This window comes from Cuculus canorus, chromosome 1 (genome assembly GCF_017976375.1).
Source record: "Cuculus canorus isolate bCucCan1 chromosome 1, bCucCan1.pri, whole genome shotgun sequence".
Classification (NCBI taxonomy): Eukaryota; Metazoa; Chordata; class Aves; order Cuculiformes; family Cuculidae; genus Cuculus; species Cuculus canorus.
The window spans coordinates 166,880,141-166,906,997 of record NC_071401.1 but is presented as its reverse complement, the minus strand read 5'-3'; the positions used below and the strand labels follow the sequence as shown (position 1 = coordinate 166,906,997).

Sequence of the window (26,857 nt, the reverse complement as noted above, 5' to 3'; positions counted from 1 at the left end):
GCTCCATTCTTTGTCCTTGAATTTGAAGTGTTTTAAAGTATGAGCTGAAAGTATATAGCATCAGTGGAAAGCAAGTGAGAAGCAGTCAGTGATAGTGGTTAGTGTATCCTGCTGGAGGAGAAACACTGTCTTCCATTGCCATTATGTGTTTTGCAATAAATAGTACCAGAGAGTGAGGAAAGGAGAGAGTAGGAACTGTGTGACTGACACCATAAGTGAAGATGTATGGTATTGCTGTTCTGCAAAGCTGTACCTGTTTGGTTTGGGGTTTTTTTATTCCCTCACCGTATTGTGCTCTGGTTGTACCAGCTCGGGTTGGTGCTAGGGAGGGCAGGATAGATAGATAGATGCTGTCTTCTGGCATGTTCTAACTGCATGGAGATTGTACTTCCTGAATGCTGAGATGTCTGTTCCTCACCGCACATCAGATACCTGAAGCACAGGCATTGCAATGAGACTTTGAGTTGACTAATGCAGTACTTGTATTGTAGAGGAAGACCTCTTTCTTGACTTAGAGATTTAAGAGAATTTATTGCTTTATCCTTAACGTGTTCTAAGATAAACCAGTATAAAATATTTCTCACTGAAAAGATTACTCTTCCAAGCCATGATTTATTCTTATAGGTGTTTCCTCATTTCTTACACAACTCTTAGGACAGGATTTCTGTGTCCATACTTTTAATTTTTGCCAGTGTAGAGTAACAGTACAATACTACCTTTTGCTCAGTACTTTCAGCTAGTTATATAACTACATGTAAGAAGTTAATGTAATTCATCCAATAAATTTATCACACAAAACTCTTATAATTTTGCTCAGTTATATATTATGTCATTGTAATACTTTGTAACACTTCTGTTTTTTTATCATGTATTACTCTATGATGTTTTCATTTCTGATACTTTCCAGTGTACGTTGCTTTTTGACAGCTCAGTAATGAAGTCAGATTGCCAAGTAACCCTGATCATTTTAATAGTTTCCAGTATGTCTTTATATCACCTGTAAACTTGATCTTCCATATCAAGTTTATGGACATGGGACTGAAACATGACCAGATTTAAGTGGAATCACTAAACCCAGCATAATTCTGTAGTAACCTTTTGATTTAATTGTATTTTAAGATAGCCTAGTTAGATAATTGACTTCATACTAAAACCTAAATCTAAAATATGTTAATTAAATTTGTAGCATGCATATTATGGATTTGAAAAAAACAACTAAACAGTTCTCAAGCTGACTGTGACCTGTGACCCCACAGTTATCCTGTTTATCCTTTTCTAACTACTGATGGAATGTCAGCTTCCTCACTCCCTTGGTATTTCTCCATTATTCCAGGATATATAAAAAAATCAACATCACTACTTTACTTGTCAATTTATTTCAAAATCATTGAGTTCAAACTATATAAACCAGAATTTAAAATATTTTCATACAGTGTAAATTGTTTAACAGACTTCTTTGCTGCAGTTGGAATAGAAAGTGTTTTGCCAGAAATACAATTACAGCATTAATTATCTTCCAAGATGGAAGATAAATATACTTCATTAACCACTTTAAAAACTTTCTGCGTCACTCTAACACCTCTAGCTAATAAATATGCTATTGCTAGGACTTCTTTTGTTCCTGATATTGGTAAAGTACCAGTAATCCTTGAGTGACAGAAATAATGTAGCCTAGCTTCCTACAATTCTGTTTCACAGGTGACCATGTTATATTTGAAGCTTTTTCCCTTGCTTTGAGATAATTATAAGTTCTCTTTCTCTTGTATGCATTTTCTGGTCTCAAAGTGTAAACTTATGCTAGATCCTTTTTCCCAGTGGGACTTCTTACTGATTTCTCTCCCTTAGTTGCCAATCTATTCTCAGGAAACTTGTATGAAATCTCTTCCTACATCAGACCCTCTTAAATCTGCAACAAGTTCAAAACGTAAAAGTGAAGTGTGGGGACAAGCAGACAGAAGTGATAGTCTCAGCATTGTTTCCATAGGAAAGTGGGTTAAAATGCCCTTTTTATTGCTCCTAATTCTAATGGCTATAGAGTTTTTGCTGTGTGCATCAGTTATCCTGATCAGCTGTGTTTCATCACTTCTAATTTATGGTCATTTGTATTGTTCTGCCTTTTACAGCTGTAAAAAGCAACAGAATATTTTATCTGTGAAGGCTTTAAATCCCCAGCAGGAACTTGGCATTTAGGACTGGAATGCCAGCTGTTGATACAGGATTTATAGTGCCAGCTGCTTTTGGTTTTATTGTCATTTTAACATCAAGTATAGAGTGTGGCACACAGTAGGCATATGCCTTCTTCCATATCTCACTGAGTGTGGCATCTCCACGTCTTGACTTGACCACTACCTGTCATAACTGATACTGTACAATTGATTACATGTTGTTTAGCTCCTCTAAGCAGCTGCAAGCACGCAGTCAGCTTTAATCAAATGACATTAATGAAGGGGACATAACAGTATAATATTCTGGTTTATATGCCTTTTAGCATAGTTATGTTTATATTTCTTACCTATACTCCAGTGGATAGTATTTAGTGCGGTTTTTAATTAATTCTATTTAGTGATTTAAATATTATTTATTTCTTTATATATATATTTCTTTCAATTCAGTTATATCCCTAATCCACCTCTAACCCATACAACTAAACTACTTAGACAAACGTACTTTACTTTCAGAGAGAGCAGCACGTGGCTGTAAGCACAAGGGAACGCAAACGCATTTCAGAATCTGAGCTGCTGTTGTTATTAAGTGTACCTTATATGCCGGTGTTAGGTGCTTAACTTGGATGATCTCTAGAAAATGTCTGTGTTAATGTTGTCCATTATTATTATTAGAAATTATTTTCCTTAAGAGTAGGGACATAGATGACAGGGAGCACCAGCGATGCTGTGTGTTTTCATTAGAGTGTGGGAAAAACATTCTTTTGTACCTTGTGTGAGCACACAGTTCCATGTATTTTTGCTATCACCAGGCTGCTGCTGTTTATAATGATACCAAAGTAATCTCCCTTTTGGAAGTCTTAAAAGATTGAAGTATTCATACAGGAAAGGGAGGTTTTTATTAGAAAAGAAAAGTTGCCAAGAGTCTGCGACTTAGTCATCATTACAAAGCGAGAGGGATTTAACTTGAATCCATGGTAATTCTTAATACTTCTGTTCTGTTGCTCAGTAAAGCATCAGACTAATGCCAAAAAAATGGCAAGCAGGAACAGAATAAAAGCTACATGCAATACTTTATTGCAGTATAGTGACATGAGCAAGTTCTACACTTATGCTCAGAGGACATTTACTGTGGCTTTCAGTTCTATATGTGGAACATATTGATGCTCCTGTTTAGGCTGCCAGCATGATTAGTTACATTAAAAGGATGTTCCTTTAGACCAAAATGAAACGCCTGAGAATGTAGGTTTTGTTTTGGGTCAGGACTTTGATACAGATTCGTACAAGGATATACTGAGTCGTGTAGATCTGTATGATAACAATTGACCTTGAATACTGTATTAGACTGTGACAGTTCTGATCTGGATGTCACTAATACAAATATAATTCCAAGATATACTTTGTACACTAGAGCAATAGGAAGGTGAGCAAGTTAAACAATAACTTAGTACGTATAATTGTGTTGTCCTATTTTTTCCCATTTTTGAACATGTAGAGAATACTAATGGTAATCAATGTTTTACATTTAGCTGTTCAAAACAAACAAAAACCCCACCTGCTAGGAATGTAGCAGCAAACATAATTAAAAACAGAATGTGTGCAGAAGAATTGCATGGGTGTTCAACAAATTAATTTAAACCTGACTGGAAGTATGAATAAAATAATACACTGGGACCAGTGGAAAATAAGATTTATCTTCAAATGGTAAACTCTATTTAGCATTTTCCGTTTATTTTAAGAATATATATAGATGTGCAATTTTAAAGCTTAGCATGTTGTATGAGACACAGCTGTAGTTTATTTCTGCTCTAAAGTGATAAGAATTTGTGAGGTATTTTAGATATGTGTGTGTATGCATATATGGAATATATTCATATATAAATGCATATGCATACAAATATAATTTTAAAAAATATAAATATGTATATATAAGAAGTCTATGTAGCCTTATATATACGTCTACTTATATTCTAAGGAGATATTACTTGGTGTATGTATTTTATTGCCCTGGGTGATGTTATAAATCATAAATTACCTTACTATTTTCTACTTGTATACATTAAATGAGGAAAGATGTGCCAATTCACAGTGAGCCTGTTCTTCAGAATCTCTTCTATGCCAAAGTTGCTACACCTTGCTGAATGAAGGAATAAGCATCAGTCTTCTTTCTTGTGAGTTGTGTATCTGCTTATAGTACCTCAGCTTTTCTGGTCACATAAGTATCACTACAGAGAATGGAAACTGTGGGTGAAGTTTTCTCTTTTATCAAGAAAGAGTAATAAGGAGTGAGATTGATGGGATTTGGAACACAATGTTGTGAATTGTTACGGACACTAGATGAAGTTGCTTCACTTTTACTGTTTGCCAGCTGCCTTTCTGCACCTTGGTGGCTATGGGATCCTATAAAAAAGGCTAAGCAGAGTTTCCACAAGCTATTGGCATAGTAACGCTTTGCTGCTGAGTGAGACAGGAGTTTATAATAGTGGTTTGGATTTGGGTTTTTTTCTCCTTCTCCTTTTGGGTTAGTAGAGAGGAAAAGCTGACTGCGAAGTAGTGTCACCTCACTAGTAATATGAATCAGGATCTTAATCCATACAACGTTCCCACACAAAGAACTGAGAGAATGGGGAGAGCAGTTTGAAAAGTCATTATATTCCTTCTCTACCCTTCTCATTGCCTCAGGGTTCTGTATTGTGGCTTTTTCCCCAGCATCATTTGCAGAAGTGGAGAACAAATGCCTAAATTTTAACTATTTCTGTTATTTTCAAAGTAGTTTGTCCATATTTATTTGAGCTCAATGATGGTGATGGTACGGTTGAGTGTCTATGGGTAAAAATCAGTGCAATATCTTGAGCACTGTCACACAGCACACACAAGACAACCAGGTGATCAGGCCCAGTCATCATGAGTCTATGAAAGACATGTCCTGACAAACTGACTTGATCTCTTTCTGTGACAACGTACCTACTTAGTGGATGAGTGAAAGGCTGTGGATGTTGGGTACCTGGACTACAGTAAAGCCTTTGACACCATTTCTCACAGTATGCCGCTTGAGAAACAGGCTGCCATTGGTCTGGCAATACCCTCTGCTACGTAAAAAACTAGCTGGATGGCTGGGTCCAAAGAGTGGCGGTAAATGGAGTTAAATCCAGTTGGAGGCCGATCACAAGCGGGGTTCCCCAGGACTCAGTGCTGGGTCCAGTTCTGTTCAATGTCTTTATCAGTGATCTGGATGAGGGGATTGAATGTACCCTTAGTAAGTTTGTGGATGACACTAAGCTGGGCAGAAGTGTCGATCTGCTGGAGGGTCCAGAGGTTCTACAGAGGGATCTGAGCAGGCTGGATCAGTGGGCTGATATCAGTGGTATGAGGTTCAAGGCCAAGTGCTGAGTCCTGCACTTGGGACACAACAACCCCGTGCAGCACCGCAGGCTTGGGAAGAGTGGCTGGAAAGCTGCCTGGCAGAGAAGGACTTGGGGGTGTTGGTTGACAGCTGACTGAACATGAGCCAGCAGTGTGCCCAGCTGGCCAAGAAGGCCAACACCATCTTGGCCTGTATCAGAAACAGTGTGGCCAGAAGGACTAGGGAAATTATTCTGCCCTTGTACTCAGCATTTGTGAGGCTGCACCTCAAATACTGTGTTCAGTTCTGGGCCCCTTGCTACAAGAAAGACATAGAGGTGCTGGAACGTGTCCGGAGAAGGGCAACGAAGCTGGTGAAGGGTCTGGAGAACAAGTCTTACGAGGATTGGCTGAGGGAACTGGGGATGTTTAGCCTGGAAAAAAGGAGGCTAAGGGGAGACCTTATCACTGTCTACAACTGCCTGAAAGGAGATTGTAGCAAGGTGGGTGTTGGTCTCTTTTCCCAAGTCACAGGCGATAGGATGAGAGGAAATGGCCTCAATTTGTATCAGGGGAGGTTCAGATTGGACATCAGGAAAAATTTCTTCACCACAAGGGTTATCTGACACTGGAACAGACTGACCAAGGAGGAGGTGGTTGAGTCCCCATCTCTGGAGGTATTTAAAAGACCAGTAGATGAAATACTAGGGGGTATGGTTTAGTAGTGGACATGTACAGTTGAGCTCAATGATCTGAAAGTCTTTTCCAACCAAATAATTCTATGATTTTAATAAAAGTCAATGGGATTGTGGATGTGACCACTGTGATAGCAGAAGTGGGAAGGTTTTATGCATTTACTTGGCTAGAACACAGTCTGCATAAAAGTTTTGCACATATTTATGCTTTTAAAAATAGAAAAGAAATAATCATAAAAGAAATGTACCATAGGAGGTGTCAGTTCTAAAATAAGAGACTGCTCAATAACAATGGTATAGGTGCAAACTCCTTCTTGTACCTGAGGACTGGATTCAGTGCTCAATACCTCTTCTAGTAGTATGTCACTGTGAAATTTTAGAATTAGAAATATTTTTGGAATTATAACTCACTGACCCAGCCACCATTCCTATCCTTCCCCCTGCCTCGACCACAAAATTCAGTCAGAATGGTGTTGCCATTTATCCCATGCTGACAGTCATCTCAAATGGTTTGCTATTTTTTGTGACTTGAGATAGAAAGAAATTGGCTAAAATACAAATACCAAGTGTCAAATAGGGAGAAGGTAAATCTTTAGAGCCTGGTAGCTAACGAATTGCTTGAGCAACAAAACCCACTCACTCAGCACAGTATTATATTTTTAAATTGAATTCTGATTTTAATGAACTGGCAGAACTGCAGAACATATTCTTAAATCAGTAAGATGTTTATTTCGGTTTCCTCAAAGTTCCAGCTGTCACAGTCCAACAGTGGGAGAAAATTGTGAAGCTTTTAAAAATAAAGCTATTATTGGCAACCTTAATGCTTTAACTGTAATTTTTATCATTTGAATTCCTTTTTTAATACAGCCAAGCAGAACCTACCTACCTACCAGTCTTATGTGACAACATATTTAGCATTTTAATTGCTACTGAACAATGTGTGTATTTTGAAATTTGTAATAGAACACTAATTAAAATAAATGATTTTTCAAGAGTATAACAGGCATGTCAGACCACTCCAAAGTTAACATTTATTGGTTGTGAGGAGCAGCTGAGAGAACTGAGGTTGTTTAGCCTTGAGAAGAGGAGGCTGAGGGGAGACTTTATTGCTCTCTACAACTACCTGAAAGGAGGTTGTAGAGAGAAGGGTGCTGGCCTCTTCTCCCAAGTGACAGGGGACAGGACAAGGGGGAATGGCCTCAAGCTGTGCCAGGGGAGGTTCAGACTGGATATCAGGAAACAATTTTTGACAGAAAGGGTCATCGGGCACTGGCAGAGGCTGCCCAGGGAGGGGGTTGAGTCACCATCCCTGGAGGTATTTAAAAGATGGGTAGACGAGGTAATCCGGATGTGGTTTAGTGGCAGATAAGAATGGTTGGACTCGATGATCCAAGAGGTCTTTTCCACCTAGTGATTCTACGATTCTATGATATTTGTTTGCAATTCTCAAGTTTCTCAGTTTCTGCAGTTCCTTGATTTGATTCTTATCACAGTAAACTGTAAAACTCGACTGATATAAGTACAAAGTCATACTGGTGCTGCTAAAGCAATTTTTGAATATCCTACCTGTCAACTAAGCTCAGCATCATGGCACGTTGTTTTTACCTGGACAAACTGGACATCTTGTCCAAACCCTCAGTGTCTTGCTAATGCTAAGCACTGAAATAGCTCAGTGTAGACTTTTGCTTCTTCCTCTAGACATTAACTGAAATCTAACAACACCGCATAAATATAACTTTTCAAAAGATTGGTTTTGTGCCTATAGGACTTTCCTGTGACACTATTTTTTTAAAGCATTTGATGTCCTTAGTAAACCTTTCTTTGTCATCTATTATAGGTGTAACATTTTATTAACAAAAGCCTTGATCAAATACTGAGGAACAGTATTCCCCTATTACATACTAAAATATGTTTTTTCTGACTATAGTCAGGGGATTTCAGTTTCCAACTGTGAAATAATGGACTTTTTTTTTTTTTTTTTTTTTTTTTTTTGCTATTAGTAGCATCTGGCTCTTTGGCAAAGTCTTCAAGCAATTGTGCTGGCTCTGTTGAATTTAACTTTGGACTCTGTTATGCTGTGTTGCTAGCTTAGTTTCTAATGTTTTTTACTACTTGATATTTTCTTGTAATTAATTTGATTTGGAGGACAGTTTGTTACTGGGTCTTAAAACCCAGTGGGATTGTCAGTAGGCACTTGGTCAAATGGTATTTCCTCCTGTTGTTACCTCTGCTCTTGAAGGGAAGTCAAAGGTGGCAGATCTCAGCTAAGGAGAGATGTCTCTGTGAATCTTTCTGTGCGGACACCCTGCATCTCCTGACATTCCCTAATGGCCAACAAGCTGGGCTTGTCTATGCAACAAAATTTTGTTGACATGAGTTATGTTGGTATAAAGTACCAAATAAAATTCATACTGTAGCCCTCACATTGTTACCCTGACAAAAAATATTGGTACAGGTGCAGCTGTGCCAACAGAAAGGAGCTTCTGTTTGCTTTGCCTTTGAAAGACAGTTGTGTGTAGACACATATATGAATATATACTTACATATGGCAAAAAGACCTTATGTGCTCCTTCTACAGCAGAGGGCTCTGCTCCTGCAGCATGTGTGTGCGCACATGAAAGGAGGCTCTGCAGCGTACACAGCTTTACACTGATTCTCCTGTGCAGCAGCCTCTCGCTCTTGTGAAGAACCAGACCCCTGCTCTGTGGAGAATGGAGCACAGGAACTGCAGCTCTTCTCGCCTTTCTGCAGGGTTTAGGAGGAGGTTACTCATGCCCTTCAGTCCTTAACCTTGTCTTGGCAGAGTCTGTCTTTTCAGGATTCTGTCTTCAGTAATTTTCTGTTCATTCTTATTGAGAGGTGGAATTTATGATAGAAATGTATTCTTTTAATTCTTCTCATTTAAATAAAGTGTAACTTATCAAGATTAGTTTTGCCTCAGCAGGTTAAGTATGAGACACTTATCTAAGGGAATTTGATTACAAATTGAAAAGAAAGTATTTTGGTTTTCAGAATTAAACTTAAAAAAAATGGCTTTGGTTTAGTTTCTCTAGGAGTAAAAGACTTCAAGAATGAGAAATTTCTTGTAGTTTGTCGAACCATCTCTTTTCATTGTAAATTCATTTTGAATGACACCAATGACTACACTAGGTGACTTTGCCAGCCATTTGAATGAGACAGATGAAGTGCTAGCACTTGCATATATTTTAAGACTCTACACAATAAATCATGCTGTTACCAGCTATTGTTTCTTTGTAAAGCTCAGACTTATTTAGCTAGCTATCGGTCTAAAGCAGAGACTTTCACTCCGTTTCTTAAGTGGGGGAAGAGGACAGATTAAAGTCATAAGCAGTCAATCCAAAAGCATGGCCAACATCTCTGAGTAGATGTATTCCTGGTGAGGATGCTGTGCTGCCATGCACACTCGGAGATAACCCTGCCTTCTTCCCTCCCTGTATTTAATGCTCCATTCATCTAATGCCCTCTGTCACCATCTACAATCTGCCACTTGGTGTACAGGGAATTTGCTGTCATGCTGGAAAAATCCTAGCGTTTTTTATGTCTGCTTTTATTTGTCAGCGTTTGTAGTATCAAATATAGCAGAATATTCTATTTATAGTATTTGAAATAAGTCTTTTTCCATATAGGGTTATTCATTTGCTCACATTATTTCATTTCTAGTATCTATTTAACTATGTTTCCAGTTTCTGTTACAAGTATTCTTCCTTCCCTCCTTCAACTTTTCACTGTCCTAGTATGGATAAGAAGTTCAAGCAGAGTATGTAATATAATTTTTATTGGAATTCCATATGGGTAAAAAGAAGTCATCGCTTGAAACTTTAACATTGATTTTAGTTAGAAGAGGTTCCCATGAATGTGCACACAAGCAGTCCCAAGTAATTTGCCCAAATTAAAATCAGCTACTATATTTTGTAACTCAGTAGTGGGAATGTTCCTATGGTCTCACATTATCTGTCCTCAGCTTTACAAAGCTTTCTGCTGAAGATAGATTGAACATCACTTATTATTTTCTCTTACCTTTATTCTAGAGGGTACATATAGTTGTTTTTAGTGAATGTGGTGCAAGTATTTCTATAAAGTGTTTGAATATGGTCTTCCACATATATGTTATATATAGAATTGACTTCCTGGCAGGGAATGTCTCACCTTTTGAAATCGAATCTTTAATGATTTTGGTCTAGTTTGTGTAAGATGCGTGTGACAATTAATTAATTAATTAATTATTGCAGTATTGCTTGCTTTATGGGGGAAATCCTCAGTTTTCTCTAAATCCTTAACATATAGACTTAATTAGAACCTGTTTGATGGGGCTGGTTGTTTTTTTTGACTCCTTTACAACCTGCATAGCTACTGTGTCTATGTTCTGTATTTCATTTTAAGGATTAAGTTTAGCTAAATCCAGCGGAAACAAAACGTAACTATTAAGATTCTGTGGATCCCTTTACTGAATCAGAATCTATGCAGGGAACTATTGAAGTTAGAAATGAACATCAAATGCAAACTCAAAAAATATTAATTTCCAAGTTTTAAGTAAAGCTTAGGTTTTCCTGATGGTCAAATAGTTTAGAAAAATATTTCAGAAATATTATTTCTAACTGTATGCACACAAATATTTGTGGACTATTTATTGGGGAAATATTTTTTTTTATTTCTTGGAGAAAACAAGGCTTATTTTTTATTCTTTTTTTGTGTTCTCTTGATGAGAATGGAATATGGAGAAAGTTTTTTGTTGTATTCTAGCTTCTGTACCTATGGAATTATGAAATAGCACATGGATGTGCACTGTTTTACAGTGTTTTCTCAGAACTTAAACAGCAATGGTAACTAAAACTTTGGAGGAAAAAGCTGACATGATGAAACCACATATCTAGTTTCATTGTGTGTGTAAAAGAACACTTGTATAGTATGATTTCTTTACATAAAACTCTCTATTCAGGATATCTTGAATGTGCTTGTGAACAGAGAAGTTTATTATTTCATGCCATCACAGCAATGCAAAATTTAACATATCTGTAATCCTGATAGAAGTAAATACATCTGATTAATCAGACCATAGCTGTAAGTGCTTCAGGATTTCAGTTAATTTCGTACTGATAGTTTTAAGAAAACTATTTAGCAACTAGTTTTCATTGTACCGTACTAGCCTCCTGACCTCTACAAACTCAGCTAGCTTAAGGCTGATTTTGTCACTTTTCAGACAAAGAAAGTGATATTGCATTTGGGGTGAAAACGCCTTTTTTGCCAAGGAATACAGCCTGATAAGCTGGCTTGGTTTGTTAGCTGTGAGTTTGTATCCTGATACTAGGTCCTAAACTGATGGTTCGCTACCTTCACTAATTCTGCCTGTGCTGAAGAGGAGATTGAATATTTCCTTGTCAGATTGGATGAGGTGCACTTACATTAAGCATGTGCAATTTTTATTTTTAGCTTGGACATTCCTTTAAGAGCTACAGAAGACTAGATGCATAATAAGCCATGAAAGACTTTCAGTTAAATGAGAAATTCTGGTTTATGAGTTGTTCTGATAGAGGTCTGCTAAAGCTAGAATTTCTTGGTAGAACTTCGCTTTAGATGCGCTGTTATCTGTACTTTACTGCTCGAATGCAAAACTGCCTTTAAAGCTTGCCAATAAATTTTGCCAGAACTACCTCATCAGATAGCAAGGGGCAGAAATCTGCAGTTTGGAAGGTTTTTGCTGTGCTCATTCATGTGTGCGAGAGGAAATGAAGAATGCTGTCATCAGCTGAAACTACAAGGAAGTTTTCTACAGTAGAAACTGATAAAACAGATTGTTATTTAGCATATTCAGTATTAGCCTAATAGAGATCACTTATTGGATGAATAAAATCAAAGTAATAGAAGCAAACTGTGAATGATTATGGCGTACAAAAAAATGGAGAAAAAATATCTCCTGAATGGTTCAATTTAGTATATCCACAATGAACAATTTTAGTTGCAGGGAAGCTCACAAGATGGAAGAAAAAGCAGTGATCTTGATAGTTCTGTTACTTCTGAGAAACTTCCCATGACTTCAAAAAACCAAAAAGCACAGGAAATCAGAGTCTGGTGAGATGGGAGACTACACTGTTATGCCTTTGCTCTTCGGTCTGTTTGAGCTTAATGCCCTACTTATGAGTAATTGTTTGTAGTTGTTTTAATCGCAGTATCAGAAATGTTTTAGTATTAGTAGACAAATGTACCATGTGTTCAAAATTTAAAGGATTATTTTTAAAAGCAGACCATGCCAATTTTTGTGATTCATTAGGAAGCTTACCAATGTCATGTTTTCATATAAGCCCATCTTAATTATAACATCTTTAAAATATTCATTTGGAAGCTGTGGTCTATATTTTCCGAATTGAAAGTGCTTAGAAGATTGAAGACTAATGATTTTCAGTTGAGTGACAGATACTTGTATTTTTTCATGTTTTTTTTTCCCTGAGGGATTTTTTTCCTCTATAAATAAAACTGCTTGGGCATCTTTATGTCAGGCATCTTTATATATGGATGCATTTTACTCAGATTCTATTCTTATACATCATGAAGCAATGGGAGACTGGGATGCAGTGCTTGTTTCCATCTGATCTGTGAATGTTTCATGGGAAAACATTTTGGAACAGGCAGAGGTGATAAGGTTGCGTGTGAGGATTTTTCACAAATTAAGTACCACCCACAGAGTTTTGGCTATTTTGCTCGATAGAAAACAAAGATAAGCAATTATGGTTTGCTGTTTGTGACATCATTTATAAGCTAAATTTAATTTTCTGCTGAACATCCACTTGGTAATGTCATGGTCATAACTTCCTATTGATTAATTAAATCTATTCCTTCTCCTCCTTAGTTGTAACTCTCATGAAGTTGCCCAAATGTGAGTCCATTTTCTTACTAATGGGCTGTGAATGGAAACACTGTACACATTTTAATTTTCTTTTTAGATTTGCTTGGAAGTAACAATTTAAAATTGATTGCCTTATTCAAATTTATTCTTTCAAAATAAGCTATAGCTCTGAAGTCTTTCAGAATAGTTTTAGTTTTTTGAATTATGAGGCATTTTTACTACATTGCTGGCAACATACAGAATTATTGTTTAGTAGTATTTAAAGTACTTTAGAAAAGGGCTAATTTGGAGGAAAGGGAACATCTAGTTCTTTAAATACTATGTAAAACATGCTATTAGATAGAAAGAGTTTCTTTAAAAAGAACTTTTTTATGAAAGATTGTGCTGAATGAAAGTGGTGGATGTGAATTGATCGGTATCTGAAAGTAAAGGAAATCTACTGAGACTAGCATCCCTCCTTTATAACAAGGGTTTGGTGTTTGAGTGCTGCATTAGACTTAAGAAGTTTTGGACCTTTCACTGAACTGGAGGAGCCTGTAAGTTTCGACATTAGGAAAGATCAAAGTGTAAAGCAGGTATCTCAAGGATATAGCAGCATACTTCATGTCTGACAACATTTAAAAATCTCTACAAATTTCCAGAGTGTGGTAAAAATAACAACCATTTTGGCACAACTTAGCTAAGTTGAAAATTAGAAAGTATCTCATATAGTTTCTTTCCTACTAATTTTGAAAGCTCAATTATTTGCTTATCTGTATTTCAGATTTGACAAACATCAAGGCTACTGCCTTATTTGTATAAGCACTTTTGTGTCGCTGTGTCCCTATACATCTTTGAGTATATAGCAGAAGAATCTCAATTTCCTGCTTAACCCAGTAAACTACAAGAAGACTTCCGTTACTCTGACTTGGCAATATTGGTGCAATTTACTGAGCTACAAAGCATTTTTCATAGCTTATTTGTCTGATAAATTCAATTTTGGATCAATTTTACTATAACAAAAATATCTGGTGAGATATTTAATAGTTTAGCATTTGCTCTGTTTACCTGAATTGACAGCATTCCTCCTTGGGTTGGAAGAATCTGTCTAGGTAGGCTTTAATGGCAAAATTTCTAATCACTTTGTGTGAGCTTAACCCAATATTTTTACTTTATTTGCAGTCTGAAGTACAGCAGGCTTGGTTGAAAAGAAACTGAGAAACAGCAGCTTCAGAGTAGAACTCGATTTAGAAAAACTTGTCTATGCTTAGTACCCTCAGATTGTTTTCCTCTCCTGCTCTGTTAATTAAATTAATTTTAAATCCTTATACATCAAATCACAGGCAGCAAATTTTGAATTTGAGTGTCATTGAATGCTAACTCTGATATTTTTGTTATTTTTAAGTACTTGAGATTTAATATGTTATGCATAGGACACTGAACTTGCAAAGCAGTATGCTTTTAAGCAAAGTCAGAGAGTATCAGTTGAAGTTTATGGTTACATCTGTTTTGACTGTGTTATTCAATTATTATACCTGTATAATTCAAATGGCAAGAAAATGAATATACTTCTCAAAACATTAGTACAAGTAGCTTTGTTGACATTAGACAAACTATGCTAGGTTTATTTCCAATGAGTTTATTGTTCGTGGTGTCTGGAAAGACACGGGTTCCAGCCTGGGTCTTTGTCCCGTTTCTGGAATTCACATTCTTATTTCTCTTTGGACCTAAGGAACACTCCTAAGCCACAATCCTGGCTGAGATTTGGAAGCTTCTGGGCGAGCAGTCAAGATTTACAGACAGAATTTAAGGTTTCTGTAATCTCACTATCTTTCTGTGGAAATGTCATTAAAAAGTCTATTCTAACAGATTCTCCTGTTATAGTTAAATACAAGGATATTCTTCATAGTATGATTGGTTGTAGGGCAGGATTCTTTAATGTATGGCAATATTTTTATTTTAACATTTAAACGCCAAGCCAAATTGAGCTTAATCTTTTCCCTGTTAATCAGCATTTGAGACTATCTCCATCTTGTGATTTAGTGACCATGCCAAAAAGTTTCTATTAATCCTGTTTCCCAAGGACCTCGAATATAACTTGGTGAGTCAGAACACGGTGAATCCGAGCTCTTCCAGGAGTGAATTAATGGTATCTCCTGTAACAAAATCTGCAAAGGGAAGATATGGACAGTCTTAAGATGCAATAATCCTATATACTTCATGCTCATCTAAAAGCACGTGGGATATACTGTGAAGCAGAGTATTTGGACATATTCAGAAGTCTTTCTTTTGAGGACTTCTGACGCTTTAAAGCAAAGTAGAGTTAAATGGGAAATTCACTTTCTGCCTACCTTGTCCAAAAATAAAACCATTTGTATTTTATTTCATTTTGTGCTAACAAGTGACTCCTTCACAATATACAATTCTTTGTAATCATTTGAAGTTTATATCACAAGATTTTTTTTCATGTTGAGAAGAAATTGAAACTCATGGTACTGCAGAGAAAGAAGTAGTTAGGAGTGGGGAAGTTCTGGGTTTGAATTCTTTCTCCTATGGAGTTTTTATTTATTTTGTCCCATTATATAAAAAAATATAAAGACTCTCATGAGAACAGGAGTTACCTGTTCCTAGCTGTTTATCCTAACCACTGAACTAAAGCTGCTTTCTGTTGACCAATGGCAAAACTCAAAACAGCACAGCTGGAGAGAATACATTTCCTTCCACAGTTTCATGCCTTTAAAAGGCAATAGCCTGTCTGACAAAGCATTGTGCTACGAGCTGTAAGTTTAAATAGCTTTAGACTGGGAAGGCCAGTTCTCTGTAGTCCAATGCTAATGTTGTAACCATTAGGACGCCCTGCAGAACAGCTACGGATGCTTAATGTTTGAAAACAGTAGTCCGATGTCTAGCACGCTTCTGGTTTTTGACATATTCCAGTATCAATACAAATCACTGGTGGATTTCGGTGTTAGTTGCATCAGACCATTATCACTTGACATGCTTAGTTTGTTTGCATAAATCAGTCATTAGGCACAGAAATCAGGCTGAAAGGGAACATATTGCTAAATACCATGGTACTATCAAACCTTGAGAAGGATTCCGTGTGGTTTTGTAGCATTTTAAGTTAAGGTCTGAGGTACATGCAAGGATATCTCTCCCTATCCCTATCAACCTCATGCTTTACTCTTGGTGAGTTCTTGCCTGGGGGCTTAGAACTGTCCTTGCAGAACTTAACTGCTCAATGGAGCTTTTAACCCTGACAGGATGGTGAGACTTTACTTGCCCTCCTCTTCCCAAGATACACTAACCTACCACAGTCCCTGCTTTCAGCCATCCCCCTCCCTAGACCCACAGTCTTCTACTAACTCCGTGTTTGTTGTAGCCTTTTTAGTTTGGTCTTGTGCTTTGCTAGTAAGAAGAAACCCTCTTCCAGATAGGTTTGGGCACAACTTCTCTCATTGGTGCAAACAGTGTAACTCCAGCACTTCAGGAAGAAAAGATTTAGAAGTATCAGCAAGTCCAGAGAAGAGAACGTGTTACTTAGTTAAAACTGTGCAGAACAGCACTGAAGACACAGGAATAGTGTTGTGGATAATGTAGCAGTATAAATTCATAATAATATTGATATGATTTGGTATTACCTATGTTTAATATCATGACATTATTGTAGTAGTACTACTTCATCTATCACCGTGATCCTTCCTGATTCAAAAGGCAGGGTCAACTACACGTAAATCGTTCTTGACAGAAACTCATCAACATGCCTAGGTAATCTTATAAAGGTTTGCCACTAATTCTGCCTAGCAATTTATATTCTACAAGATTATTTTATAGACCTAGGAGATTTTTTTTTAATGCCGACAATGATTTTAAGACTCTTTTGAAAATCTATTTGGTTTTATAACATAAATATATTTTGAGTACAACGTAAATATCGTCTACTTCAAATATATCAGGTAAGACTAAAATTTCCCCTTTCCATAGCTAATAGATGTTTTTATCGGCTGATGATAAATTTTGGAGACACAGTTAAATTGTAATAATTTAAAAGTTTTGTGGATATTGGAAATATAATTAAAGATAGCAAAACTTGACTACCTCAGTTTAGTTTAGTGTAAAAATAAACTAAAATAATCTGATGTTTTCAAAGACATCTCAAAGCCATTATAAATCGGGTGAAGTTGTTGTGAAGGGCCTTCTAATGAATTAGTGATAATTTAACCTTTTGTGACTGAAAAGTGCTATCAAGAACTTCAAGGCATAAACAAAACCAGAAGTGATTGGGCAAATCATGCTCTCTCACCATGAAGTAATGTTTATACATTGAAGTTTTATCTCTTAAGTTCGGGTTGTGTGGGTCTTCTCTGTTGTTCCTTCCTCTCATTTTCTGAAGAAACCAGTTTTTCAAAAGGTAATGCCACTGAGTAAACAACTAAAAACTACTTTATTATTATTATTATTATTATTATTATTATTATTATTATTATGAACTAATGTTAATTTATACTAAACAAAGGTGTCATATGTTAGAAAGAACCCTTGTGATCATCTAGTCACATATGGATTTTTCATCCATATGACTGCTGTGAATGAATTCCTTTGTGAACTAGAGTTATCCTTTTTGAAAAAAAACTCCAGTAAGCAATAGTATTTATTCGAGCTTTAATTCAAATGCTAGTAATACAGCATGTAGTTCCTCAATCATACATAGCCGAAACATTTACCTAAAGACTCCTGAGCTTCTTCTTATTGCCTCATCCATCACAGCTGAAATTCTCTCTTGGGTCAGACTGAATTTGACCTGGTACAAGAAGCAAACCTAAAGGCCCTTGTGTGTGTGCATGTATGTGTTCATACATAAAAATATTAAAAGCCAGATCTTCCTGCCTGTCTTCTTGTATGGTTCCAATTAAATGAAAACAAAGGCAACTGAATCTTCAAATGATGTTTCTGTGTTCAAGGATGATGTCAGCAGTGAAGATCTGCAGTATTCCTCTGCTTCAGTCTTGGCAACAAGTTCAAAAAGGAAGTCTGAGAATGAGAGCGAATCAGCTGTGCACAATGTGGACAAGCAAACAGGCATCTCGCCCTCACTGGGTAGTGCTTTGGAGCAAATTGTGGAACAGCTGGATGTTTTAACTCTAGTGAGTATGCAATAACAGGTAACACTTGCAGTGAGCAATGCTAATGCTGTCATTGGACAGAAAAATACAGGAATCATGTTCATAAATCAAAATGTTCAAGTCAGTTAACTATGTGCTTTGTTTTTTCCCTTTCAGCAAATATTGATCACATGTATTGTATTTGCTAAAGTGAAAACTTCCTGCTACATTAGCATAAAGATTATTGTATTTTTAACTCTGGAGGAAAAGCGTCACTGTTTTTCAGTAGTGAGATGTAGCATGGATTTACCAGGATCCAGTTATTTAGCAGACATTGTTAGATCCCAGCTTGAACAGTCATGCATTAGCAGGAGATGAACAAAGTAAATTGGCAATGTACCATTAAATCCCTTTTCAAACGTAGTGTTCAAGGTGTTGGCTTAGGGTAGAAATCTACATGGTGCTTGCAAACGCTCAATCCTTCTTTTTAGTAATCCGGATATAGCAAATCTGTGTTCCAAGATGCTACTCCATAGTCTGTAATATATTAACAATAAACCAAATCAAAGGAGAGTGGCTAAGGTTTTATTCTATGTTCTTTTGCAATATATATGTTAACTCAAGAAATAAGTTTTGGGAAGTACGGAGTCAAGTCATCGATCAGCTGAAAATTATTCAGGTAGCAAGTTGGATTAAAAAGAAACTTCCACCCTGTGTCCAGAAATCCACCTTTTTTGGTGAAGGTGATCTTAGAAGTTTCTTTTAGGCTTTTGGAAGATACCACTTGGGGTCACCAGTGACGGCTGTTTCTCTATTGAAATATGGATGCAAGTTTTGGATAGTATTTCAGAGTAATTTATATATGCATATATGTATTTCTTTCTCTCGGAGAAAATATTTTGTGGAAACCATTTTAAACCTTTAGACGATATCCATAGACACAAACCTATTATTTTAAAATACAGTTATAAATAGTGGAATAGCTAAGGAAAAAACATCTTAGGATGTTTTTTCTTCTTGAGTTAAAATGATTTTTCATGTTACTATGTTGCATGCTTTCATAATACTGTGTGAGTAATATAAAAGCAAGTTGAAATTACTGTCCTCTTCATGCAGACTATTTCAATCCTGGAACAACGTCTGACTTTGACTGAAGATAAATTGAAAGAATGCTTAGAAAATCAGCAAAAATTGTTACTTCAGGGAAGACAGGAAGAATAGAAGATGAAAATGAACTGTATTGATGAATGTTTCATATATTCACAAGAAAAATAATAAATGTTACTTTATTGGATTTTGCTATAAGGAGAAAAAAAATCCTCCATTTCTAATAAGTCAATGTAATAAAAACTGAAGAAAAAAATAGACAACACATTTGAAACATTGGTAGCAAAGAGATGTTGTGGTTATATATTTAATAAAGTGTAGTCCAGCTGAAACTTATATTTTCTAAAATTGTTCTCATTGAATACTACAGAATTCTTATTTCAACCTCACAGAGTCTTTAAATATGACCAAGAAACAAACTACACATTTTCAGATGAATAGTAAGTATTATGGAAGCGCACTGTGCAGGTTTTTTAACTCAGGTAAGGACTATGAAAATAATACTCTTTGTACTAGGCAACAATACTCAAGCACCTTAATTAAATAAGACCTAATTAGGCCTAACTCCAAAAATGCCAGAAGGTTTCTTTTTCCCTTACATGCTCTCAAATACCTTACCGAAAAGTATCAACAGTTACTCTGTATCTTCTAAACATATTAATGATGATTGCAAATAGATGCAGTGCAAACACTTTTAGTTACCAATAGGAAAATGAAGTAACTTAAGCTTTGAAACTATAATTTCATCTGTATGAATTTGTCTGCCAGACTGATGCAGTTGAACACTTCTGCTTATGTCATCCCATCAAAATTAATTTTTCATATTTAGAAAACTAAAAATCGGCTTCATACTTCTGAAGAATGTATTTGAACCAAACACAAAATTATGTGAAATCTATAATATAGATGCAAAAGAGTCTCATCCTCCAAAGGCTTCCACTGGTGCTTGAGTTTTATGTGCTGTGAATGTCTCCCATTAGTTTTATGTGTTATGAATGGAGCCATAAGTCAGGGAAGGCTTTGCAATGTATGATGATTTTGGTTTTATTTTTAATTAAAATGCAATTTTTAGAAAGGTGATTGCAGGTCTTTTTTAATAGAAAACATCTATACTTTTTTATGTCTACCCGTTATTTTTTTTGTAATGGCAATTGCAGAACATTGTAAATCCATAATCAAAGCTAGGTAGTCATCCATTTCTGCAACATTTTGTATCTTGAAAAATAGGACACTTGAAATGGGGGGAGCATTTTAATCCAATTCTGCAATTGTCTGTATATAGATAAAGCCCATTTCCCAGGCTGAACCTCATTAACATCAAAAGACTTCAGCTTAAGTGCAGAAGCTCACTGTGCAAATACTATTGTGGTTTAAGCCAAAGCAATGAGCAGTCAATTTTTCTTTTAGAACTTTTCATTTTCTCTCATAGTAATCGCCTTCAGACAACCAGACATCACCTCGCCTGGTAAGCTCCAAATTCTAGCAACAGCACTACTTATTTTCAGCTCAGTCTTGAATAGCTCTGTTTATCACAAAGCAGTGGCTCAAAAAAATTTTAGATGCAACTCTTGCTATGCAACATCCTTGCCATGAATTTTTTGTGAAAGTATAGTCTTTTATATTCCAATATATACAGCCTGACCTTTGATTATGCAATTGTTTATAAGGCCATATAACACATAGTTATGTAAATACTGTCTTTTAGGTCAGATGTACTTTGCTTAAGGCATTTGCAAATACTCTTCTGGTCTTTGCCTCTTCTTGGCTCCATTCGAAGACACAAAACCATGTACCTAATAAATACTTGTTTCTCGTTTGCCGTGAATGGACTATAGATATAGGTTTTAAATCTGTAGATTTTTTTTTGTTAAGCTTGTCAGGATTATTTATCAACAAACAAGATTTGGACTTTTTTTTTTTATTTACTTCTGTATTTTTTAATAAAATCTCTGCTGAAATGTTCCTGTTTGCCTTATATCCTGTCACTAATTCTTGTAAATCTATGAGGGGGTCTGTTGATATTGAAATTCGATTTGCATGGCACTTGGGATATCTGTACAGTTACAAATAGTTGTTTGCGAGCAGGATGGGGGTATTTTCCTCAAGCTGTGACAGCTCTCCTAAAACACAACCAAGACCAGCTAACACAATGTTTCTTTTAAAGAAACTTGATGTGAACTAGTTATTCTCTTGATCTATATATTTTCAAATAAAGCTATGGAATGGTAGAACATCCTTTAAAAGCACTTGAAGAGTCTGCTTAAACTTTCAGAAGCGTTTACTCTAGGGTTTGCGCTCTGGTAAATAAGTGGTGACTTGACTAATTTGAATTATCTTATACAGCTAGAAGAAAATGACTGCTGTTTAGCCATAGTTGTGCTTCTACATCATGTGAAAAAATAATTGCACAGGTCTTAAAGAGTTTGAGAAGTATACCTGCATTGCAGACTGAAATGAAGTACTGAAGATCCATCCTTGTTCAAAACTGGCTAAAACACACACCTCATGCAGTCCAGCTTTCCTCAAGTGAAGTTATCCCTCTGATGGTAAATGTAAATAGGCCATCCTGTTGGAGAAAGACTGCTTCCAGCATCCAAGGCAGCTACTGCAAAAACAACTCAATTGCTTATTAAAAAAAAATAACACCAGTGTCTGAATGACATCCAGTAGATCCCCAAGGTTTGTGAGGCAGAGAGAAAAGGTGGCAGCAGGAATAACCTCTCCTGGTGGCATGCCACTGGGAGAGTGTCACTGGAGGAACCCAACTTCAAGTTCCTGAAGTGTCAAAGCATTATGCAGCATCTCAGCAATTCATCGTGCGCACTACCGCAGGCATTTTGAAACAAAAATGCTATTCCAAATGGAAAGAAATGCTGTTAGTAACTACTGTGTCTTAAATCTTACTTCACAGACTCATAGAAACATTTTGGTTGGAAAAGACCCTTCAGATCATAGAGTCCAGCAGTAAACCTAACACTGCCGAGTCCACCCCCTAAACCACGACCCTAAGCATCACGTTTACACAGTTTCTAAATACCTTCAGGGATGTTGACTCCACCACTTCCCTGGGCAGCCTCTTCCACTGCTTGACAACCATTCTGGTGAAGAATTTTTTTCTAATATCCACTCTTTTTTCCTAATATCCAGTCTAAACCTCCCCTGGCTCAACTCAAGGCCATTTCCTCCTATCCTACAATTTGCTGCTTGGGAAAAGAAACCAACGCCCACCTTGCTACAACCTCTTTTCGGGTAGTTGTAGAGGCCAAGCAATAAGGTCTCCCCTGAGGCTCCTTTTCTCCAGATTAAACAACCTCCGTCCTTAAGCACCTTTTTCAAAGTTTAGATGTTAATTTTGATGGAATTCTTATCATGAGCATTACATAAAGCATGATGTTGAGGCAATAAGAATATTTTTCTCAGTTTTTCATTTTCTATGTCAATGAAACGCTTCCCTTGGGACTGCGTTCAGAGGTTCCTAATTATTACCATGGCAGCAGACACCAAATGGCTTAATGTTGCAACATTGGACCGTAATGCAGTTCACTTTTTCTTTTGATCTGAACATCTAGGTTTTCAAATACCAGGACAAAACCACTGAGGCATTGATTGTGCCAATAACCCATTGTGTTTTACGGACCAACCTGACACCTGTTCCCTTTTTTTTCTTTTTTGTTTTTGGGAGGTTGTTCAATTTGGGGGGTTTTTTTGTCTTTTTTTTAAAAAAAACAAAACCAAAACCACATCACTGCATTCTCAAAAAAAATCTTCAGTATTTGCTTTTTTGCTACTGCAGACACGTTTTTTATAAACTTATGGGTTTGGAAAACCAATTCCTGGAGCCAAATGTATCTGAACACCTTTCCTCATCTTTGGGCAATTGTTGTTTCTTGCCTTTTCATTTGTAAGATAATTCATTGTTTCATTATCATCATCTTTATGGCAAGAAATTTAAACTGTAAATATTCTGATTAAACTAATCTTGTAGATGGAGCAATTGTAGTAGAATAGGTTCTTCTTGACATTTTAGGATGGTCTGAACAGATCCCCTATAGCATGAGGGATTTGAGAAATACAAATTCCTGCCTTTACTTATGTATGTTTATTTAAATAAATATGGTGTACTATTTTTAGGGTAAAGAGGGGTTTTTTTGCTTCCTAAAGGTCTTATTACAGCATTGTTGAATAATATTCATTGCCCTATCACAGCACAAAACCACTCTTGACCTTTCTACTGAGCAAGGGTAGCTGGGATCTGAATACATTTCCAAGGACATAGCTTTATGTAACCTGTTTACCTTGTAAGACTTGCAAAAAACCAGAAATTCTGTACTCTTTGCCCCAAACAATTAATGAATATGTATGTTCACACTGGATCCAGGAACAGTATGTTTTTGTCAGAGTGCCCCCTCAGGGACTTTTGCACGCTTCGGATGCATAATACAATTGAAGCCATTTCTTTGTGAGAAAATAGGTTAATGACTTGCCAAAAGGCAGATGTTAATTGGAAAAAGTGCATACAAGTGCTTTTCTTTACAATGTATATGGGTTGGATTTGTTATGACTTGCATCCAAGAACAGGTGCAATTTCAATTGACTCAGCTAACAGGATATGCTGAGTGCACTCCTCACCTATTTTACCATAAATTTTAAATCCAGCAGAAAAAAAGCCTGTCTAAACTAGTCAGTGAGTGATAAGCGGCATTTCTTAGCTGTTACAGAGCGTATTTATAACATAGTATTGTACTTAGACCTAAATGTCTTAATAATGTAAAAGTAAGGCCTTTTTTTATCAGTGTGGAAGCATTTTACTAGTGAGCACTTAGGAATCTTATAGAAGGTAAAATATATCTTCCTTTCCAAAATATTTCTTTTGTAAGAGAATCAGCAGTTCTAGACAAGGTAGTACCGGTGCGTTTGTAAATGAAACTTAAAGCAGAAAACCTGCTTATTTTTGCTAGCACATTTCCTGACATGAAGCCACACAATCTGACTAAGCTCTTCATCTTGCCTCCCTTCGTTTCCCTGTCTTCAGAAGTAAAAATTAATAAAGCAAGTGGGAAAAAAACCAAACAACTGAGTGTGTCAGGGTCAGAAAAGCTGCTGTTTCAGAGTTTAATACTTTAATTCCAAGGGTCTCTGGGAATTTCTAGGCTACTCATATGAGTCCACTGGAACAGGGCTTCCTGTTTGGATCCACGTGCCTAACCTAAACTCGTCCTTCAAAAGTCACTCTCTCACACAAGAATCGCTGAGTGCAAGATTTAGCTGTCTGGGAAGCAGTGATCATGTCAACCAGTGCAGGAGCATCTAGTTCAAGAATCTTCCGGAAGCTTTGGCATTAAGGGGTGTACTGAGTCTGCTGCCATCTGGATTCACACCATTTTCACACACTTGTAGCAGGGACTCGGGCATCAGAGGGCTCAGTGCATTTGCAGAGGCAGGAGTGGGCTGAGAAGAAATGCTGAGGGCCTCAATGCCATCTAAATACAGGATTCTTCGACTCAGAGCAGTACTTAGGTTTGTAAACCTGTTTATGTCCTATGGCCTTACAGACCTGGATAAAAACAGAGGAATCCAACTTCTCTTCAAAGCTGCTAAAAAGAATTGCTAAATTGCCAGAAGAGAAGAATAGACAACTACTAGCTATCTTCTTCATCCTTTTGTGCTTTGTGTTGTAATGAAATAGTACTTCTGTCTAAAGATTTTTCCTCCTCCTAATCTCCAGAAGAAATCCCTGCTCCTTTTAGAGAGATAAAACCTGACGACGAGAAAGTAGCAGGAACTGCAAGTCTTTGTGCTAGAGGGTGTCACTAAAGCCTTTTCTCACCACAGTGGTAGAAACCAAAGGCTTACAGCGCTTATTCCAACACCTGTATCAAATGTCAATTCTCTCATAAGAGTCAGAAGATTTATACAATTCATAAGCAAAGTGTGTTTGCAACAGTCTGCTCTTTATTGAGACGATGAACAGGTGTTACAGAGACAGAAGTGTGGGAAGGTCAAAGCAATAAAATCCTTTCTCTGAATTCTGAGAAAGATTCCGGTGAGCCATGTGCAAAGGGTCCTCCTGCTGCTTCATGCTACCTTCATCTCACGCATCTCAAAAAGAAACATTTAAGTTGTAATATACTTGGGAGGTGAGAAGGACAGAACACTCCCGGCAGCAATTCTTCCTCATGAGAGGACTTGTCTATCATTTTTAAATCATTCTTTTCATTAATATTTTCACCCTATGATACATGCTGGAAGCACCAGGATGTTTGGTAAAGCCTAAAAAGAGCATCTTGAAGGAGAAACGATACAATTGCTGATGGTTTTTGACTAAATTCAAGTTCTGCACCAATTACTGGGAGTATTTTGTTAAAATTAAGTGATGCTTTACCTGCAAAACTATGTTGCAGGCAAAAGCAGAGCTTAGTTCTTAAACTGTAAAACTTGAAAATTTCTGTACTTCACAGACCAGCTTTCACTTGTAAGAAAATTTTATAAGAGTAATACGATGCCTTTAAGTTTTCAGTTAAGCAGTGAGTGCAATCAGGCAAAGCACCGTAGATTATAATACTTAATTGTATGTAACCGTACTGAATGGTTTCGGTCTGTGATGATGGCTCTCTACAGCTTCATTGCTGAAACACTGTGAGCTTTTGTGCAGCTTCTGCAATCTATTCAGTATAGACCTAGCCTATAAATAGCCACATTATTGAAAGACTGTGAGAGGTTCATTAGAGAAGTTGTGACAGCCTCATTCGAGCCAGGCTTGATACAGTACCTCTCCGAGTTACCCAAGAGTTTCAGCGTGTGGGTAACGCTAAGCACGAAGCTGGGCTTTTGGCCATGCAGCAGACTAGATGACCCTCCAGTCATCCCCTCAATCCCTCTGGCTGTGGATTCTCATTATTACACCGCACTTCGTGCTGGCTCTCGGCACAGGGATTTCTTTCCAAATGAAAGAACAGCAAGTGGGAGCTCATGGTCAGGGCTATCTTGTCCCAGCCCAGAGCCAGGATGCAGCCAGGGCGTATGCCAGGGGCCAGGGCCACAGGACATCCTGCCCAATGCGCCTACCTGCCAGCGCAGACGCAGCCAGGGAGATTAGTCATCTTAAAATCACACACAGGCATAAGTACTTTGCTGACTCAATAGGAAGCCGCTGGCTGAAATCAGTGGGACTTCTCACATGATTGAATTTACATGCTGAAAATGTCTTAATCTTGTGCATCGTGTTCACATAACTGGGAGACAAAGAAAGAAAATTTGAATAGCAGCTGATGGCTGTTTTCTTTCAAAGGTAGATGGAAAAAAAACCCACTGCCATTATAACTTCTGGTAAGTTTAAATGGGTACTTTGCTATTTAATTCATAGCTATCTGAATGACAGCCTCCCATCTCCACCTCTGTTCCTCACGTAAAAGAAAAGTATGCAGGTCTAAGTCCTCAGTTCATATGTAGATCTTATTCTGTTGCCTTTTGGGTACTCCTTTGGAAGAGATGCTAGGATGACAGAAGTTTCCAGATTCATTCAAAACGAGGAAAGAAGAAATATCCCTCATTTTGTCTTTTTTTTTTTTTCATTTATAAAGAAAAATGCTCTCAGCAATTCAGTAATTCCAA

At 36.9% G+C, this 26,857-nt stretch overlaps 1 protein-coding gene across 5 annotated transcripts in view; it reads left to right on the top strand.

The window, feature by feature from the left end:
- Positions 1-21,349, top strand: part of POC1B (POC1 centriolar protein B) — a 54,169-nt gene extending 32,820 nt beyond the window's left edge. The window contains exons 12-13 of one of the 5 annotated variants that reach the window (XM_054065285.1): positions 17,999-18,181; positions 19,639-21,349. In XM_054065285.1, coding sequence (XP_053921260.1) covers positions 17,999-18,181; positions 19,639-19,647 — 192 coding nt within the window. In that variant the 3' untranslated portion in view covers positions 19,648-21,349. Of the gene's footprint in view, positions 1-17,998; positions 18,182-19,255 lie in introns of all 5 variants that reach the window. The other 4 variants (XM_054065288.1, XM_054065265.1, XM_054065276.1 and 1 more) reach the window with 4 other exon arrangements.
- Positions 21,350-26,857: the final 5,508 nt, after the last annotated feature.